The following is a 20,065-nucleotide window of genomic DNA, read 5'->3' on the forward strand; positions in this document are numbered from 1 at the left end:
GAAAGTATTATTCAGACTAATAATGCAGTAACAGTGGAGTTCCCACTGTGAATACCCACCATATAGCAACAGCTGAACAGGCTCCATCCACTACCTGTGAGCCAACTTCCTCTGTCCCCCTACCTCTGACAAACTGCAAGGCCGACAGCCTGTTCTCTGGTCAATTCTTCCAGTCCAGCCAGTTTGCAAAGCAAACACAAGAAACAGGCCGCAGCATGAACCTCAAGCCCTCTTTAAGTGAAGGCACTAATTTGGACTTCACAAAACTCTTTAAGAATGTGGATCTCAAAAACTCTTTACATCTGTATCAAAGTAGCTGAATGTGGCTAATGAGTTCAAAAGGTACGAAGAAGAAAAAGTCAGCTTTATCAGTCAGCTTATTTTCAAAAATGTTGGGGGAAAAAAAGTCATGTAAACAATGGCAGATCACCAAGGAAAGCAAAACAGTCTCATCTATGCATTCACAGAACTTCTGTAGCACACAGCCTATAAAACCAGAGTAGTACTATTCCCCTATTTGAGCAACGGAATTTTACTTTATGGATGAGAAGTCTTGGACTAATTCTGAAAAGTGAGAGTCCAAAAAAAGTGAGAAAGTATTCTGTATTGTTTCCTTATTATCCTAAAGCAATTTAATTTTTTTAAAAAACAGTTTCTTCTAATGGGAGTTCTTATAACAGATTTGTTCTCTTTTATTTCATCCTGATGTACAGCATATTGTTTCTACTTAGATTATTTTATCTGTACAAGGCTTTAGGTGCCCTAAAGCCTTAGGTTTAAAATGGGGGAAAATTTCTTAATATTACAGTAACCAGTTCACTAAGCAACATGTTCTGCAACAGATGCTTTTCATGCCTTTATTGTTCTCACCTAGAAATGTTGTACTAGAACAGCATCAAATTAATATTAGCCTTCATTCCATTGTTGAATTCTGCTGGAGTAACACAAGCAAAGGAATTTTTAATAATTTTGCCATTTAAAGTGCTTATTTTTAGTAGTTTAATGACTGTTCTAGGTGTAATTTGATATGCTGCATTGTAGAGGATGCATCATACTAGATTCTTTCCTCTCCTTGATATTTGTGTTTTTATAATGATTTGTCTATTTATGAGTAAATGCTTTCAGTTAAAAGCACATAAAAACAACTGTAAACTGAAGGCTTCTTGGGCTGTCCAACAATAACTGCAATACAAGGCTTCTTTCTGCCTTGCTGGATTCATACACTAGAGGAACTAGGATAAGAACTGTAAATCCCTACTACAATACACTTATTTATATCCATTTTATATTAAGATTTTTCACAAAAAAAAATCTATTGTTAACATTGATTGTTCAATTGCTTGTTTCTAAAAGAAAAAAAATCTCCTATTTATACAATTTAATCTAATAGAAAACAAGTGTTAAGAAAAGAAGCAGTCCTGGCTAAAAAAATAGAGGAAGTGCCTGAATATAAAATGACATAATGGAAAATTTTCAGGCATCTGAGTGAAATAAATAATCCTCCAGTTGGTACTCTAAGCAATATGTGGAAGAAAATGGTACCTTCAGAACAAAAGTTCCAAAGGTGATGTTTGAGAGGAATACTAAAACTGTATATGGACAGTCTCTAGAATAAGGACAGTAAAAAGAAAAGACGTCACCTGGATCCAGAATCTGGGAAACCACTGCTGCACATCGGCACTTGCCAAATATATCAAATCAAGGACACCTGCTTCCTAAAGCAGGAGGGTGACTCTTCCAGACCACTGCTAAATTGCATTGATAATTGAGGTACAGACAGATTATCGGGTGTTTAGTCTGCAATTTAATATCTATGGGTTTATTTCTTTGATAATCATGCAGCAATTGTAGGTATCTAATTATTAAGTATCATCAGTCTTCCCCAATTACACTCAAAGAAATAGCTTGTTTTTCTACATAACCAAATTAACTGGTATTAACAAGTTCCTCAGTATGTAGGAAAGAGGAAGTACATCAAATCTCTAGATTACACAAAAAGCAGGTGAAGATGGGAGTTACAAGAAAGTGGGGGATGAAAAAAGAAAGCAATTATGTTCAATTTAGACTCTAACAGGGAAATTCTAAAGTTAAAAGCTAATCAGAGTAGGGAGTGAAAGTAATGACAGTGTATTTAAATGACAGAAGAGTTTGAAATGATTTAAGAATCTTAGAAACAGCAAAACTGTGGGGAAAGAGCCCTCTGGCTGTATTTTACTGACTTACAAAATAAGGAACTGCTGCTGTCTAAATGTATTCCTTATGTAAATCTCAGCAATGATGAATAAAGGTTCTATATCTTCACGTAAATAAATATCTAATAATAACATGAGAGATTTGGTTCAGTGCTGTTCTTCAAACCTCTGCACAATTATTTGACAATATATACTTGTAGAGATTTTTAAAAAAATGTTAGACTTCTGCCAAAACTCTTTCAGTTTTTAGTAAACTTTATTTTAAGGACTACATGACGGTCTTATTCTTACACCACATTAATTCACAGTTGCATCCCCATAAAGAAAATGTAATATTGACACTGAATTTTTATTACCTTCAAAAACTTCAGGTGCCATCCAAGCAGCACTTCCTTTGTTGTTGGTCATGTGTGTTTGAATATCACAGGCTGTACCAAAGTCACAGATTTTTAGAACAGTCCCCCCAGCTACCAAGAGCAAACTGTCAAAGAAAAAAAAGGACATTAATATCATTCTAATATAGGTGAATATCTTAGGCTTTGTATCTCAGGGCTTTGTTTTATAATCTGGGAAATAAAGAAGGTCGTTTGTGTCTAATGTGAACATATTACATATTTTAAAGTAACCCAATATATGATGTAATTTATTAATATTTCTATATGCTAGATCTTAAATAAATATCTTTAGCCATAGTAAACCACTAAGCATATACTGACAAAAGTAGACTTTCAGATACCAGGGGCTGAAAACCAACAAATGCTGTAACAATTTTACCAAAAGAAGAACAATCAAGACTCCCACCAATGTCAATCAATGTAGCTATTTATTTAAATTGAAGCACTTGAAGTTACATGGAACTCTCTAAATCAAAACTGAGGAATACAAGAAAGGACTAAAGACTTAAATTGTGGCTTTATGTTATAATTTTATCTGGTAATAACTGCAAATTACCACCAAAAAGGGATGATTCTGCTGATCCTCAAATATCTGTTTCTATCTAATCTGTGGAGCCAGATCTGAAGCTGTGAAATGAGCTGGATAACAAACTGACTGGGTAGGAAACTATTAAATTTTGTTTTGGTGGAAAGTGATGGGAGCTTCTGGCAGGGGTAGTGGAAAAAGCAGAAGAAGGGGATAAAGGAGGATGGCCATGTGGCAAAAGAGCTCTAATGCAACAGATTAAATATGACATTAGAACAAATCAACCCGCCCCACAATGATCTCTTATTGAATACCACAACCATTCCAAAACTGGAAGATTTTAAATGCCTCTGATTAGAAGCCCTATTCCTAATAAAATCCTCTTCCATGATGGATATCGGTAGGGGGAGAGAATATAAGAAAATAAAGACAGTGTAGAAAGTAATCTTGCCCCTAAGGAGTTGCAGCTGGGCCCATTATCAAAGATTAGGAACAGGCCTGACTTTAACAGCCCACAGCTGTAACCAATGAGAAGAAGAGTGCTATAGAAGAGTGGGTTGGGTTGTTGAGAAGGGAACTGGAGTCAGGTGGCTACTTTGTGAAGAAGAAAGAGTCAGTGCTCCGAGGAGATGCCCGTGAGAAACACCAAGAAGGTATGAAACTTTTGTGATAAGAAGACAATAGTACGGAACCCCTGCAAAAAGATGACAACACATACCCTGCAAGAGTAGGGTATTTTTCCAGTTGAACAGAAAGCAACTGAATACAGTTAGTTTTCTGTATCATAAATCATCATTCTGCAACTGAAGTTTCATATGCACAGCTTTCATTTGGAATACAGTTAATCTAAAGGTTAGTACCAATTAAAGGTATTTCTTTTAAATGCAATAAAGCTATTCTAAATGATCTTAAATCCAATTGCAAGAAAAAATGAAAAAAGAGCTCTAAACCTACTTTGGTGGTTTCAGGTCTCTGTGAATTAGAGCCTTTGGCTTCATACTGTGGAGATATGCCACTCCTTGGGAACATTGTAAACACCAACTCATGGCATGTGCAGCAGTATAATGAGGCAGAGGTTCAGCACCATGCAGCACTGCAAAACAAAGGCACAAACTAAAAAGAACTTTATTGCATATTACAACAGATACAATGGAGTTAACAAAATACCAGTCAGAAAGCTCTATGGAATCTAAGTAATCATCAACACCTCATTACTGAACTAAAAATACCTTTCTGCAGACTGTTAAAATAACAGAAATGTCAAAATAATTCCCATCTTTTTTAGTACATTTTCCATAATAATTTATGTTAAAATTCAATATGAAAAGTGTTGCTTATTCTCAGCTATCCCTGGTAGAGTCTATGTTAAACAAATGCCCAGGGAATTTACAAATTAGGGAACAATTTTTTCAGATGTTCCACTGGAAAACCTTACATTAATTGTATAAAATATAAGAAACCGCTATCAAGAACAAACCAGTGAACTGAAAAGATGCTTTAAAATGCAAACTCCTTTCTCCTTACATTATTTTAAGAATTTCAAAGAACCATATAATAGTTGGAAGAGATCTCTGGAAGTCCACCAAGCAGGTAAAGCAGGCCACCTCCAGCCAGTTGCCCTGGACTGTGTTCAGGTGGCTTCTGAATAGCTCCAAGAATGGTGTCTACTGAATTTCATATTTATGAAACAACTTGTAGTTTACATGCTTGCCCTAATACTAGCACTTTAACTCCAGGAAGCTGAAATGATACTCACCATTGTATAGAGAACCTCCTTCAGCATACTCCATAACAAGACACACCTTTGGGGGGAAGGGGACAAAAAATGGGCATATTTTCAACGCAGAGGCAGAAAATAGCTTTTGTAAACTGAAAGGGAAGTTCTTTGAGAGCAATTGCAAAGCCCCCATACCTAAGCTAATGGAAAATACATCAGTCAGTTTGAAGTGTATGTATTCACGTGTAAGAAAAATCAGTTTTACACTTAGTTCTCACTGGAAGTTAGAAAATAAAAGAATGACCTCCCTCCTCCTCAGACTTAAAAAGCAAATACTGTTTTCCAACTGCAATTCATTGTCCTTTATACCTTTAGTGGCTTACAAAAAAAAATTTGTGAAATACTATGCCAGAAGAATTTCACTAGTACAAAGAAAGAAAAGGGATGCAGCATTATTTTAAGCAATTAAATAGTCCAAACAAGAATTATCTAAGGATACATCTGTCCTGTCACAGTACCCTCTTTTCTGCTTAGAGAATTTGTGAGACTGTTCGCAGCTGTGGCAGAAGGCAAGTAAATCCTGAAAATTACATGTATGAAAATAGGAGTTGATTTACAAGACACAGTCTTGTCTTGATACTGCATTTCTTTTTGTATTGATTTGCAATTAATAGGATTGTAGATATGAATGTAATTACATTATGTAATAGACTAGATACCAGTTTTTCAAACTGAACTATAACTGGTGATGAGAAACAGATTTGAGGTGTTCTTGAAAGAATTTATTTTTTATAGCATTAGAAAGGAAAAACAAATATCTGAAAATATCAACCACCCTACATATCTGTGTATTTACTTATTATGGCTAAAACATGAAAAATATACAAAAGATGCATTTTTAATATAACATACATGTTCTGTGCATTGATGCTTGCATATGTTAAGCTAGTTACCTTTTGTCATACTGACATAAGCTATAACTTACTGGGTTTAGGCAGGCTCCATATAACTTGACAATATTGGGATGGTTTACCCGTGACAGTTGTCGAAGCTGCAATACAAATCAGAGTTTCAAACCACAGGAAAAAAAGGATAATGCTTTATTTTCATAGATATAAATAATACAACAGCAAGTACAGTCTTCTATGTCTGCATAACTCCAGATGGTGATTTCACAAATTACAAGATTTATGTCACTCTTTGCATTTAATTTATGTAGTCAGGTTTGTGTCAAAGCGGACATGTATTTTAAACAAAAGTTTTATGAAATTATGTTTAACGAAAGTATTTTTGTCTAAAATACAGGCTAAAGTCACTCAGGACACAAGCACTGTGCAACTATGATGTCTATAGATTTGGTGCTCTTCCTGAAGCCTTCAATTCTGGGACTACATAAAAATTGTCTGATTAAATTAAAAAAATCAGAATCATATTGTCTGTTTTGACAATATAGAGGACAAAAGTTCTAAAGTCCCCAAGCCCACAACCCCATAAAATAATTTAATATTAAAATGACACAGTTCCAAGAACCTATTACTGTTTGTACTGACAACTGCATTATTTTGCATTTGGATCTTTTTACTAGTACACAGTAGAAGCAAGCAAAAAGGAATTTTTTCCCTGTACACAGACTGCTGAAGTACTTTACACTGTCTTCGGAGTAAATGCTATTTTTTCTACACACTTTCAGAAGATCCAAAAAATCAGAATGAAATATTTCAACCGATGCTTGCACTGAGCAGGGTTTCGCAAATAGCAGTAATTACTGAAGCATTTCTGGGATTATCTACTCAGATCTCTTTTGAACACAAAAATCCCAGAAGACTGATTGGATTTACTCAGCGTTAAACCAGACTCAAATTAATAACCTTAAAAACTTTCCATCATGATGAACAACATATAAATATTTACAGAAAGGCCTACCACAAACATGTTTTTTTCAGCCCTTTTAGTGTCACATTTTGTAAAAGTTAGTTCGAAATTTAAGAGTTTTGTTTTTAATATATCTTGTGTATCCTGAACATTCTAAGCTATAACTGAATAAATACTAAGCAGCATGTCACAATATATGTCATTTTAACTAAGCTTTTGATTCTAGAAAATATTATGTATCTTGGGAAGTTTATCAGTGTATCTGAACTACTTAAGATGTTTTTAATAAGCAGACATTGAATGAAAACAGTAATTGCCTTTAAGGTAGCAATGTACTTGCATAGAAGAAAAAAAATTTATCAAATTATTAGAACTGTTGAAAAACCTCAGAAACAGTTTCAAATATCAACCTGATTGTACTGGAGAACCTATGCTGTGGCCTCTGGAAGTGTTAATCAGCTTCAAGGCTTTGGTGGGTATTCCAGCTGCACCCTGACTTCACACTGGGACAGAATCTAAAAACTGTTATTTCCCTACTTGTGTTACTTGTGTACCCTGTCTCTCCCACACTCTTGCTTTTCAGCTTTTATGAGAAGCAAACTAAAGAAGCTGCAATGTGCTTTGGCAGGTCTCCTGCTCTGCAAGACAAGGGTCCAGGCCTGAACTGGGTACTGCAGGCAGCATTTCTCTTGTGATAAAGACATAGCTTTTAGTACACTGAGTGCACCCGCGAATTTCAGGAGACAAGCTCTACCAAACCTTATATTTTCCATCACACATACTGTACCTCTACAATGAAGGCTTTTCTTTCAGATTCACTTTCTATCTGTTTAATGGCTACATCTTTAGCTCGCCATTTTGCCTTGCAGACTACACCAAAGGCTCCTCTTCCAACAACCTAGAACAAAATATAAAACACTGGAGTTAAAATTTGAAACAGTTTCATTCGCTGCGCAGGACTTCACAAACAGAAAAAAAAACTTAATTTAGAAAACTGAAGATGCACAGGCTGGAGTTTTGCAGTAGGAATTGAATACTATGCCATTAAAGCATAACTAGACTTAGCTAAGCTTGCCCAAGAGATCATTTAGGCAAGAATTGGAAAACACACATACAAAAAAATTTTATTACTAATGTGCAGTGACAGTGTCTCAGAAAAGTATAATCTCAATTATTTAGAACAAGATTTGCTCAGAAGAAAATTAGAGGAATGAGACCTTATTTTTTTTCTCTTCAGGTTTCACCCCTGAAATGACACCTATCTGCTGTATTTGTTCATTCTTGCTAAAAAAAACAGGAATTAAGACTTCTGAAATTTAAATGTATACACAACTGCACAGGACCATAATGAAACTGGGACAAGATGTTCCATGTGCTAAGTTATCAGTTCATTTTCTCATAGATGACTCAAGAGTGTGATAGCAGTAAATTATCCTGCAAGTCCTCCAAAAAAGTGTCTATGAACTAAGTTATCCCTATTTCTGTTGAAGTCTGCTTTCTAGCTTATTTGGAAATAACATTGCCTAAAATTATGGAAAAAAAACAATCCCAGACAAGAGTCATAACTCTTCACTATAAAGTTGCAAAAGCAGTAGTAGCTGCTACTGCATATTATAGTGTTCAAGTAATCCTTAACCTTTGCTGTGAAGAAGCTCCAACACCACCATTATTTAGAGCAGCTCTTTGAAACCAAGCATAGAAATAAAAAAAGCAGGATAGAAAGAAGGTCACTTTCAGTTACTGGTGAATTACACATAATGTTTAATTGAAAATCCACTTCTTTTAATTGTTCCTCAAAGGAAAAATGGCAACATACAGGAATAATGACAAAACATGTATGTGAGATGTAAAATTGAAATGAAGGTGTTGCCAAAGCAGTGACTGCAGCCACTACAGGAAAGCACAGACAAGTACGTTGTTACTCATATGAACAAAAGAAAATGATGAAGAGGAGGAAACCTCTTCATAGGCACAGAAGGAAAAGGAGCTCCTCCAAATCCAAAACATGCAGGGCAGGCAAGATGAGAAGTAGGAGAGAGGAGGAGAAACAAGGGGCTGACTACCATTTATGTAATCCTTGGGTTAGGTTCTTACTATGTGCTTCCCAAATAAATAAACAGTGAAACTGATTTCCCCTGGGAATGGGATGGTAAGGGCTGTAGATGCATAACTCAAGACCTGCTAAACTGTCATGATGGATATGAGAAAGTCTGCAATCAAGGCCCCAATGTGAAGAGATGAAAAATATAAATTAAAAAACCCCATCAAGATCTTACATTAAGAAAGATAGAAAGAGGGAAATTATGCTTAATATTTCTTAAAAATTTCATGTGGATATAAGGTACAGCTGCCCCCGACAGCCATGGTGATCAAAGGCACTTTCTTTTTCTGGTTTCCTTATTACTGTAAGAAATATTTTTCTCTTTTACATTACAGCATGCACTTTGCCTTCCAGGAGTTGCTGCCATCTCTCGTTTACTTTCCACAGCAGTGGTTCAGAGTCTGCGGTAAGACATGCCCAGGAGATGCACGGAACATGCCCAATTCTGCTCTGTTCAAGAACAGAACCTGTTGATTGTAACCTCATCCCCCAGCCAAAGTGCCTTGCACTTTGTGTTGCCTTCTTACATCTTGTCCTGATGTAACACACACTAACTATTTTCTTGCATTCCACACGTGAGGTTGGAAACACCAAGCCATGAATGATAGATGAGCAGCCTACAAAAATAGTACATATAAACAAATTGGAAACAATGAGTCACTGGAAGACATAAAAGTCCCGAATGCTCTTCCTTGTTATTTCTTTTTCTCTCAGACCATGTTTTGAATAAAATTGCTCACTTTCTAGGGGCTGGCAGGCGCCCCACCTTCACAAAAATTGTCCATTACAAAGCCCCTACCCATCTTGTACAGCACATGATCAGACCTACAGAATAAGGAAAATCTCATCAGTCAGTGTGTGTGCTGTAAGACTGCATTTCACAGAAATGGTGATTAGTGAGCACATAAGTGCAAGCACCAGGGAAATAGTAAGAAGAGTTAATGAGAGAAGGATGCCACAGAGCAGCTTGTGAAGGATGAAATGTATTGGCAGAAGCAATACAGTTAGTTCCACATCTGCTGCTCCCCTACACTGAAGAAATCCAAACAGGGTTACCCAAGTGAGTGGGAAGAACACTCCCTTTCACTTAGGGAAAAGGAGATGGGCATAAAATGAATTATCCTAGGTGGATACAATTGGCCTTATGGTTCAAGTCTCTGTGAGACACCTTTTAGAAGGTTTCTTTTCTTAATATACCTTTTCTCACATGCTTTCAGAATTTTCAACTATAACTCTGCTACATTTAATCCAATGACAGAAACAAAAAGAGTGATTTGAAAGCAGTGCATATATGTCAGTTAAAAGACTGGTCTAAAAATTTAATGAAGTAATTTGACTTTTTTTTCCACTTAGCCTGAATTACCTACAACAGTTTGTGATGGGTCAGGCTTACTTTTTTTCTGGCTAGTTGTATCTTTCCCTGTTGAAAAGCCTTGTGTATGTCCATATAAACAAATACACTATATACATTATGTATATTATTTTAATATCATCAATATGCAATATATACTACATATATTTTTATACATTTTATTTATATTTATTTTTGAGATGTATAACAAAAAAAAAGAAAGTCCATGTATCTCTTCCATTTGATTCCACATGGTAAATTCAGCTCATAAGTCAATATAAACGCATACTGCTCCCCTGCAGAAAAATTCATGACTATTTGCATGTTTCATCCTGAGAACTGGTACATGTACTTCCAATTAATACACTAAAGAAATCATTATTTTTTAATGTTGTTGTATTTTTAAACAATATTTCTAATAAATGAAGAAACTCACAGAAACAAGTATACTGCCCTGTGTAGTGTTTTATATTGAGCCATGAATGTCACAATATTTGGGTTTTAGCTGAAAAGTGGAATAAATTCCAAGAATTAGATGTTCTTTAAGAAGTCCCACTGATGACTGGAAAAAAAAATAAAAAAAAAAAATAAAATCAGTGTTGTGCACCAAGAGGAAGAGTTTACCAGGCAATTTAAACCTCAATTATGTAATGGAAAGCTGTGAGACCACCAAGTATGTAAATTTTATTACTGGTGAAAATAGTTTGATAGATGATTATGCAGTCAAGGTTTCATAACAATTTATCAGTGACTTGTTGCCTGCTTAGGCAGAAGGTTAAACTTGAGAAGAGGACATGGATGCAGTGAATATTTACCTAGGATACAGGGAAAACAGAAGAGCTGATCCTCCATTAAAGCAGCTCAGGCTCTTGGATGGCACATGAAAGGAGCAACCATCAGAAACAATGACAGATCCAATACAAATTGGTTTCCCATATGTGAAAATTCAGTGTGCTTTTCCTACTTAATCTGGAAAAAGTATATTACTCATAGCAAAAACCCCTTTATAATCGACAGAATGCAGCTTGTGGTGGAGTCCATTTACATATAATTTTCTTCCCTTAAATTTATTCTTTAAAGGAGTAAGTCTTAGATATTATCAGAACAGTTTAAACACTATATAGTTTCCTTCAGCACCTCGTGCTGGAACTAGGTAACTTAATATCACAGGAGGGAGGCAGTGCCTGAACTTTAGTTTCTTCATGCTCATTCCTTCTTGTCCCCTGCTGCTGGTGCCACACCATATGCTTGGGCAACAGCACATATTCGGAATTATACGAAGCACAGTTAATGGAATTATTGACACAACAAATCAATAAACAGCAGCTGATCTGTAGCACTGTGTTTATTTGGAAAATGATCTAAAAATAAACACATTCTTTTAGTAAAAGATTCTGTTTCTTTAAATATCTTCTAGGAGAAAAAAGGAAGATATAGGGTAGATGAGACATTTAGAAATGGAGTAAGAACAAGTCTGCTTCTACCTTTATCACAGAAGAGAATTAACTTTGTCAAAAACCACTTGGTACATGACACAAAACCATTTTAAACTGGAAGTAATACTTAAAGAGGTTCAAAGATTGAGAAGTGTATTAAAATTTATTCTTCTACTTGTAAAATATATACCAGTAAAAAGTTACATTTTACTGTGTGACCAAGTGACATGGTGAAGGACAGTGCCACTTGCATGTTTTCCAGATAATGTATTTAGAGTCTTATTTAAAGAATATGAACCATACAAGAACCCTGGAACAAGCATTACCTCTGTCTCTGTGTACAAATAGTATCAAATGCTGTACATAAACAAAGATACATGATACTGACTTGTAAGTATGTAGACTATACTGACTGGTAAGTTATGTAGACTAGAAATCATGCAGGAAATAGAGACTGCAGATATGTTAAGAGCTTAAGGATGTATTTTGTCCTAAGGGATGTGACCAAAAATTTCCCCTCCCCCAGTAAAACAAGAAAAATGCATCTCTATTTATTCAGATGCACTATAATTCCCTAACAAATGTTAAAACTTTGTGGAAAAATTAATTTCAACTTTGCATTAACTCCACAAGCTTTCTATTAACTCAAAAACATAAAAATGCAAAGTTTTTCTCTTTATCCATAAAGTTTCCATATAAGGTAGTTCTGCATGCTGGATACTTAGTGCTTTTATTTCTAAAAAAAACCTTGCTGGATATATAAGACAGCAATAAAATATAATAGCTCCCTGGTTAGCAGATGTAGTATTCTTTAGAGAACTGACTTCATAATTTGCTGTATCTACTGTATGACTGCTCATTTACGATTTTGGAAAGCAGAACCAGCAGTTACAAAAATCCAAAACCAGAAACCCAACAAAACCTGTGCTTCCAAAATGACAACAGGTTTTAAGTTAATATTGCTTTGTTTACTGGTATATTTGCTAATGAAATGGGATGTATGCAAACTGAATGTTTGGATCTCTCAAACTCCAGATACTACATGAGAGACAGTGGAAAAAAATGTTCTATTATGTGTTCTAAAAAACACAAAAAAGATTCACATTTTAAAATTCAGTTGCTTCTACTCTCTCTGTCTACCAGAGCTCCAGCAGTACCAATAAAGTATACTAATATTTTCAGTTTTTCACATATGTGAAATGCATGGCAGATGTAGCTTAAATTTTAAAAAAGTGCTAAAAGAAGCCATGAACAACAGTTTAGAGCTTCTAAAATTATATTCCTACACTTTCCGTCATTCATTCAACCAGCGTCAAATTCCAGCTTCGGTTCCTCTGTGTGTGCTATGCTTTATTAAGTAGGTTGAAGCAAATCGGCCCTGTGCCACAAATGACTGTGGCCAATACCCTAGCAGCACTTTTAGGAAGGAGCTCAGATCTATCTGCCAATTCTTACAGCTATGTTCTTTGACTGGTTAAGTTTATTTGTACTAGTGTCAGCACAACTCTAAATGTTGCTTTTCCTTTCTGGGATTCATACAGCAACGAAGAACCTCCAAATCCTCTCTACTCCCCTACCCCCAAAACCCCTGGAAGCAATCCTACTAATTTGAAGTAAACTAAGTAATTTAGTTTAGATTTAGTTTCCAGGCATGAACTTAGAAGTTATGCAAAACACTGTAGAAAAAATATTTCTTCCTGAGAGAAAGTGGTTATTAAAAATCAACTTAGATTCTTAATATAGGAAAGTTCTGCTTGAGAAACTCATACAGTTGGTCCCTATCTAGGGTTTCATCTGTTAGAGCTGTACAACACTGTACAGTTTTCATTAAGTGGCTGGTCTATCTGAATTTAGTTCTGTTTAAAGAACTAATTATCTTTTCAGCTTCTTTAGAACACAATTATGAAGAATCAAAGTATCATCATACATGTTCCTGAAACTACAGAATCACAGAATGGTTAGGATTCGAAGGGGCCTCAAACATCTTCTAGTTCCAATCCCTCATCGTGGGCAGGGACACCTTCCACTAGACCAGGTTACTCAGAACTCCATCCAGCCTGCTCTCGAAAATTATGTTTCTGCAAATTCTTCCTTGGCTCTGAACATGCAACCAACCCCTCCCTGCATTTTGATAGCTCAAGCCATTCCAAGAAATGCATGCATCTCAAAGATAACAGTTTATCAGGTTATACTTTCATTCTGGTTTATCACATATTGAAAAGCTTTTATGCACTGATAGGATTTTATACATCTGTCTCGAGAACTGAACTCATTTTAATTAGTGGCAATTTAAAAACATTAACAAAACTACTTTCTGATGCTCTAGTATGAATCAATTTATTCTGTTAGAGCAGCCCAGAGAGTGAATTATTGTTTTAGAAACAAGATGTTGGATAATGAGGCACTCAGGGTACAGGACTCTAACATGAGCTCTCTGGGCTGGTGCTGTCTAAAATTACTGGTCTTTGGAAAAAAACAAACCTGAAAACAAACAAGTATTCTGCAACTAGTAAAATACTGGTAACAATCCACTGGGTGGAACAAATAAGGGACATGTGAAACTTGCTCTGTTGTTTCAGTTTTTTTTCTTTTTTTCTTATTATCTCATAAATATGGATCTTGTTTCATCACTGGAACAGGAAGATCTGTGAGGTTTCTTTCCCATGTGTTCTTTATGAAGTGAAGTATGAGTCTCTTTTACAGGATACAAACTGATTCACTCAAAGTATCTGCATTTGTAGAAATGAGTGTTAAGTGTCACATTAAGAGTTTAACTAGCTTATTAGCTATCTGCTAACTCACTAGTAAATTTCATCCACATGGAATAGGTGTTGCATCACTTTTGCTATAAATTCACACCCCAGCTGACATTCCAGCTATTTTCTTATATAAATGAATGAAGAGAACGTTCTATTGGTGCAACTAAACTACATGTAAGTAGTAATTTGAATTAATCCAGAAATGTATTTAGACTAAAATCGGAGAAAATACTGGCATATGTTTTCACCATGTACTTATTTTTGCCTGTTTTTTGAATACCCAGCTTTGCACCTTGAAGTCTTACTGAAAAAGGCTGAGAAATTTGACTGAGTTCAAATGGATTTCTAACTATCACCCTTGGTTCTTGAGAACCAATCCTTCTGTACTCATGTCAGATATCCAATAATGCTGTTCAGATCTCAAATCACATCTGGTTCTTCTCCAAATTTCTTCCAAGTTTTCAGACTGGTATTCTACAAGTGGGGACGATCCCCCAGGACACAGAAACAACGGAGGCAGTAACAGCTCCATGTTCAACAGCAGCTCACACAAATCTGCTTTACATTGTAATGAACATAATCAGACACTGCATCTCACTAATTTTTTAAAAGTTAACTATATAAAAGGGAGCAAAACCCAGTTGCCTTGAATGAGCTGTACTGCTCATTCTCTTGCTTCTGAACTGCTTTGCTCCAGAACTGGAAGGAACACATGTAGTTCCAGCACACTACTCAGTTAATGAAATTAATCAACTATTTAAAAAATATCTAAGATAGGTGGATATACTATAAATTCCATCTCTTTAGTTGCTGGGACCTTAAGTAAATTTTCTAAAATAGATATTTATAAAGCTTACCTCTTCATCTCAAAGAAAACATGACCCTAACTCTCTTAGAATTAACTACTGCTCAAATAGATTGTTGAAAAGAAACTTCATTGTAAACTGCAATATACCAGTAGAGCATTAAACAACAGTTTTCAAATAATTTACATTTCAGACCATCCAAAAGTAACTTGCACCTATGCAAATATGGCATTAGTTCTTTAACTTGTCTGCATCAGGCAGTGACTGGGCAGGGCTGCAGTATACATGACCAGACATGTACCTTTGGCTGTGCAATCCAAGCACACACACATCATGTGATGGAGAGGTCTGAGAGGTCTCTGCTTTGGTCATGTATGGGACTGTTACCCAGTTACCTGGTGGAGGAAAGCCTGTGGAATTTTCAGGAAAGAGTGGCAGGGAGTAGGCGGCCAGAACAATTAAAAACCAAAGACTGTTTTAGCTTAGATGTGGAAACTCCCCTGGGAAGAGGAGTTTTCAACAACCAGAGTGTTGTTCTAGATTCAAATATGAGATTTTAAAACAAGGCTATTAGGCTTTTTATTGTTGACTTGATTTCAGCTACATTAGATTTTATTTTTTCAGTTTCTAATGATTTTTCTATACAATACTAAAAACTAAATTGCCATTTTCACAATCAAAAACTTGCATAGTGAAATAGAGAGCACTTCTGTTGAACAAAAGTTTTGTGTTGTTTTTCCCCTTCTAGTTTTGAAGATGCTCCTGCTGTGTCACATCAATTTTGATTTGACTCCAACTCTTTCATAATAATTGTCTCTATGGTTTACTTCATTTTAAGCACTTGAAATAACAAAAAGGCATTCTGAAACTGAAGATGTGTTTGACTGGTGGGAAGTAACACTACAGTTAGTCATGTGCATGGTAGCTAAACCAAAATATGGTATATTCTTGTTTTTATCTCAGTAGAGTTCAGACAAACCCGACGAAAGTGCACTTAAAGATCTCACATTTATTAGCAAGTTCTCTGGGCCTGCAAGTATTCCAGAACTTCAATATCTATTAATAAACCAGTGGCAGAGTGGGACTGCTATCTGCTGACAAGACAGCCTTGACAATACAACAGCAAAGCTATGATTATAAAAGCAGTTGAGTTTCCAATGTAGATCTCTTAACACTCCATTTTGAAACATTTGAAGTTTGCCAAGCATAAATATGACCATTTTGAGATATTACAGCCACTTAAAATCCTTGAAAATCTCTGAGCCTAAAGTGAGAGCACAGAAAATCCTCAGTAAGGATGTGTGTTTTGTTATGACTACAAAGTTGACTATTTGTGCTGAAACTGCATCGTGAGTAAGAGGTCAACACCCACAGCTTAGAAAAGCAAGGCCTAAGTAGGATCTCCAATCCATCTGTTTTCTTGTAAAGTAGGTCTTATTTCTTCCTCTGTGCAATGACATTTAGACTTTGTTCAACACTAGGGTATTCCCTTTGCCTATAAGAACTTCTGGGAAGACAGGTACACTCAAAATGCTATGCCAGCTGTGACCAGATTTTTTCATTGAGACAACACTATCAAAGTTGTCTTGCTTACATCACGTGAGTTTTGTATCTCTACGAAGATATTGTGTTTAGAATAACAACAACTGCATTAAACAGATTTCTACTTAAGCTTTGTCTCGAGATACATTTTTGTACTGACAGTTCTGTTTCTGTGAGCCCCAGGCACATGTGTGGGACACAATCAAGCTCTGAGCACCAAACCTTAGAATGGCAGACTCTAGTTACACCAATTACACACTATGCAGCTCCACATCTCCCATATGTAAAGCAGCAATACAATCCTTGCTAACACCTCCCCGAGGGTGTTGTGAGGATTAAAGATTTGTATAGCACTGTATTAATTCAAAGGTCTATGTCTAACATAGCAGATGTGGTACTCACTTCAATGAGGCATCACTGGGCACCTTTTTACAATGGACAACCCACTTAAACTTTCTTCATTGGGTGAGAAATTATATTTCTCCCAAAACATGTGATTTGATGCCCAGCTATTAGTAAGTGTTGCAAAAACAACAAAAAATACCTTCACTTCAGAAGAGTTAAGTGCATAAAGGATGGCAGATCAACTAGACTTGCAGAAACAAAAATCTTTATGGTTGCCAAATTCACAAAAAGAGATAGAGGCAATCTTTTGAAATATATTGTCTTCTGAAAATTTCCAGTGCCCAGTGCTTGCTATGGTGAAAACCAAAGTCACCAGAATACTACCTGAATACAGCAGAAGGTGCCCTGGTGCTCCATGGCAGATTTTAAGGTCCCTGAATTAACCCCAGGTGACCCAAGCCCAGTAGGATAATTATGAACAAACCAGTATCTAGCAAAGTACTGTAAAAATGTGCGATGCAGGTTTTTATAGGTTTTACCTATAAAAGCTACTACATAAAACTTCACTTCCACATAAACTTTTTAAGGAAAACAGGATAATTATTACTCTAAAAGAAAGATGTTAATCTACAAATAAAAGCACAGGGACTGTTTCAGCAGTCTTGGATGCCTGTTAGGTCCAGACTCTACAGGCTGGCCTCATCAAATTTGTTATGGATTTATATGAAGAAACTTAATTCTTGTAGAGAATTTAGCAGGAAAAAACAGCAGCAATATTTTTGTGTAATTCTGAGAGTCAAACAACACTGTAGTATATAGAGACTACTGAGCCCGTTATTAACGCACACAAGCTACCCTAGATGACACCCACCTCACTTTTACAGGAACCTCTGACAGATGAAAGATACACCTGAAATAATTTCACTATGTGAATTTCACAGAAGAAAAGCTTCCTTCCAATTTTATTATACAATAACTGAATGTCACTTTCTACATAACAGGCACAGGTCACAAATGAAATGTTAAACATCGATGAGTGCAACAGCAATAGCCTATGTTAAGAAAAAAACCCCTGTTTATCCTTACAGCTCACAGAGCTGTAAATTTAGCAAATCATTAAGAGTGGTATGATCATCATATATACAATGGCTCAGTTTGGTGGCAAAAGGTGAAAGCAGGGGCACAGAGATCTAAAAGAAAGTTTAGAATTAACAGTTCTCTCTTGAAAACTATGCTTGCCACCCGTACTAAAGTGAGAGGCAAAATGGGCGGCGAAACTTTTGAAGTCCTGAACAAATCTATCCCATTTAAATAAAACTCCACAGTAAGGCATCCAGCAGCAGGGCCGGCAGGAGTAAGCTGGCACCTCCGCTCCCAGCCAGACCGCCTTTGTTCGCTGGTGCCAGCCGCCGTAGCATCCGCGGGAGCACAGAACCCCCGCTCAGGTACACCGGGGGCCGCGGCATCCCGGAGCCCCCGCGGAGCCCCCGCGGGCCCGTCCGCAGCGCGGGGCCGGCGCCGGGCAGGAGAACCGCGGGCTCTGCGCGGCGGGGCCAGGCTGGCCGCGCCCGGGGAGCCAGGGGGACGGCCGGACCCTCACTCACCTCTTCCACCTCGATCTCTTTGTAGTCGATTTCTTCGAAGTTGAGGACCGGGGGGGTTTCAATCATTTCAGCGGAGGCGGCAGCGGACATGCCTCCTCTTTCACCGCAGGGAGGAGAGGGGGCCGGGGCTACGCGAGGGTCCGGCACCGGACAGCCGAGGGCCGGAGCCGGGGCTACGCGGGGCTCGGCGGCGGTTCCGGGCGCAGGTCGGGGCGGGCCTGGCCGAGGCGCCGCCGGGGCCGCATCCGCGGCGGCCTCGGGCCTCACTGGCGGCGGGCACAGGCCCCGGCGCCGCCGCAGCGCATCCCGCGCCCTCCCGCACCCCCGCGGGGCGCCGCGCCGACTGCCCTAGGCCGCGGCCTCTGCGCAGCTCGGGACCGCCTCGGCCGCGCGTCCCCGGGCGAGAGAAGGCGGCGCCCCCGGGGCCGCAGCCGGGCTCCGCCGCCAGCCCCAGCGGCGGCAGCGGGAGAGGGGGCCGCGGCGGGGGTGGGGGAGCCGCTCAGAGCCGCGCCGCGGCCGCCGCCGCTGACATCAGAGCCGCTTCCTGCTGCCTCGGCCGAGGAGGGAGGGACAGAGTGAGAGAGTAAGGAAGGGAGGGAGGGAGCGCCAGGCGGGGGCGGGCGGGGAAGCGCCGGCAGCAGCGGCCTCTCGGGCGGCCGCGGTGGGGCCACGGCCTGGCGGCGACACCGCCCCCGCCCCGCCCCGCCCCACGCCGCCCGCTGCCGCCAGGGGGAGCAGCCGCGGCCCCTGCCCGGCCCCACTTCCTGTTCCTGCCGCCAGCCGGAGCCGCGGGCAGCGCTGGGGCCGCGCGTCCCGGCCGCCCGTCCCAGACGGGGTTGCGGGGCTCAGTCCGGCGGGGCTCCCCGCGCTCCGGGCCGCTGCTAGGCACGGCCCCATCCCGGGGCTGCGTGTCACCGCCGTGCGAGTGCCGGGCACGGCCCCATCCCGGGGCTGCGTGTCACCGCCATGCGAGTGCCGGGCGCAGGCCCTTCCCCTGTGTATGTGCTTGTATTTCTTCAGGGCAGGAGGTGTTGTACAGGGTCTTGGGACGAGGGCAGGCCTTGTGCTTTCTCAGCACAGCGGTGCTTTCTCAGGGGAAACCTGTGTGTAGGAGGGTGGCTGTGGAGTGGAGGGGAATGGAGCGGTTGATGTAAGCACATAGTAATAAAGGGATAGGGAATGAACGTATACCTTAACCACTCCCTCTCCAAGGGAGTCTTGACCCACTCTTTGCCAGGGCTGTCTGCTGCTCCTGCTTCTGCTTTTGGCTGCAGCACCCACCCCATTAGTGCTTCGGTGGTAAATGTGACAGACTGATGCTTCAGGGCAGTCCATGGTGTGAAATCACTGCTGAGATGAGTGAATAGAGCTGCTGTGTTCCCCTGAAACAGCTGTGCTTCATTTTGATATGTTTAGCCT

General features: G+C 38.9%; 1 protein-coding gene across 7 annotated transcripts in view; it reads right to left on the reverse strand.

Moving 5' to 3' along the window:
- Positions 1-18,867, reverse strand: part of MAP3K7 (mitogen-activated protein kinase kinase kinase 7) — a 48,085-nt gene extending 29,218 nt beyond the window's left edge. For 5 of the 7 annotated variants that reach the window (XM_054279237.1, XM_054279234.1, XM_054279233.1 and 2 more), the window contains exons 1-6: positions 18,647-18,867; positions 7,490-7,600; positions 5,816-5,881; positions 4,870-4,915; positions 4,068-4,206; positions 2,549-2,673 (exon numbers count right to left, since the gene is read on the reverse strand). In XM_054279237.1, the coding sequence (XP_054135212.1) occupies positions 2,549-2,673; positions 4,068-4,206; positions 4,870-4,915; positions 5,816-5,881; positions 7,490-7,600; positions 18,647-18,736 (577 nt within the window). In that variant the 5' untranslated portion in view covers positions 18,737-18,867. The remainder of the gene's footprint in view (positions 1-2,548; positions 2,674-4,067; positions 4,207-4,869; positions 4,916-5,815; positions 5,882-7,489; positions 7,601-18,646) is intronic. The other 2 variants (XM_054279230.1, XM_054279235.1) reach the window with 2 other exon arrangements.
- Between the last annotated feature and the right edge of the window lie 1,198 nt (positions 18,868-20,065).

Source organism: Melozone crissalis, unplaced genomic scaffold (genome assembly GCF_028551555.1).
Source record: "Melozone crissalis strain CALT ecotype California unplaced genomic scaffold, PUWL_Pcris_2 ptg000027l_1, whole genome shotgun sequence".
Lineage (NCBI taxonomy): Eukaryota > Metazoa > Chordata > Aves > Passeriformes > Passerellidae > Melozone > Melozone crissalis.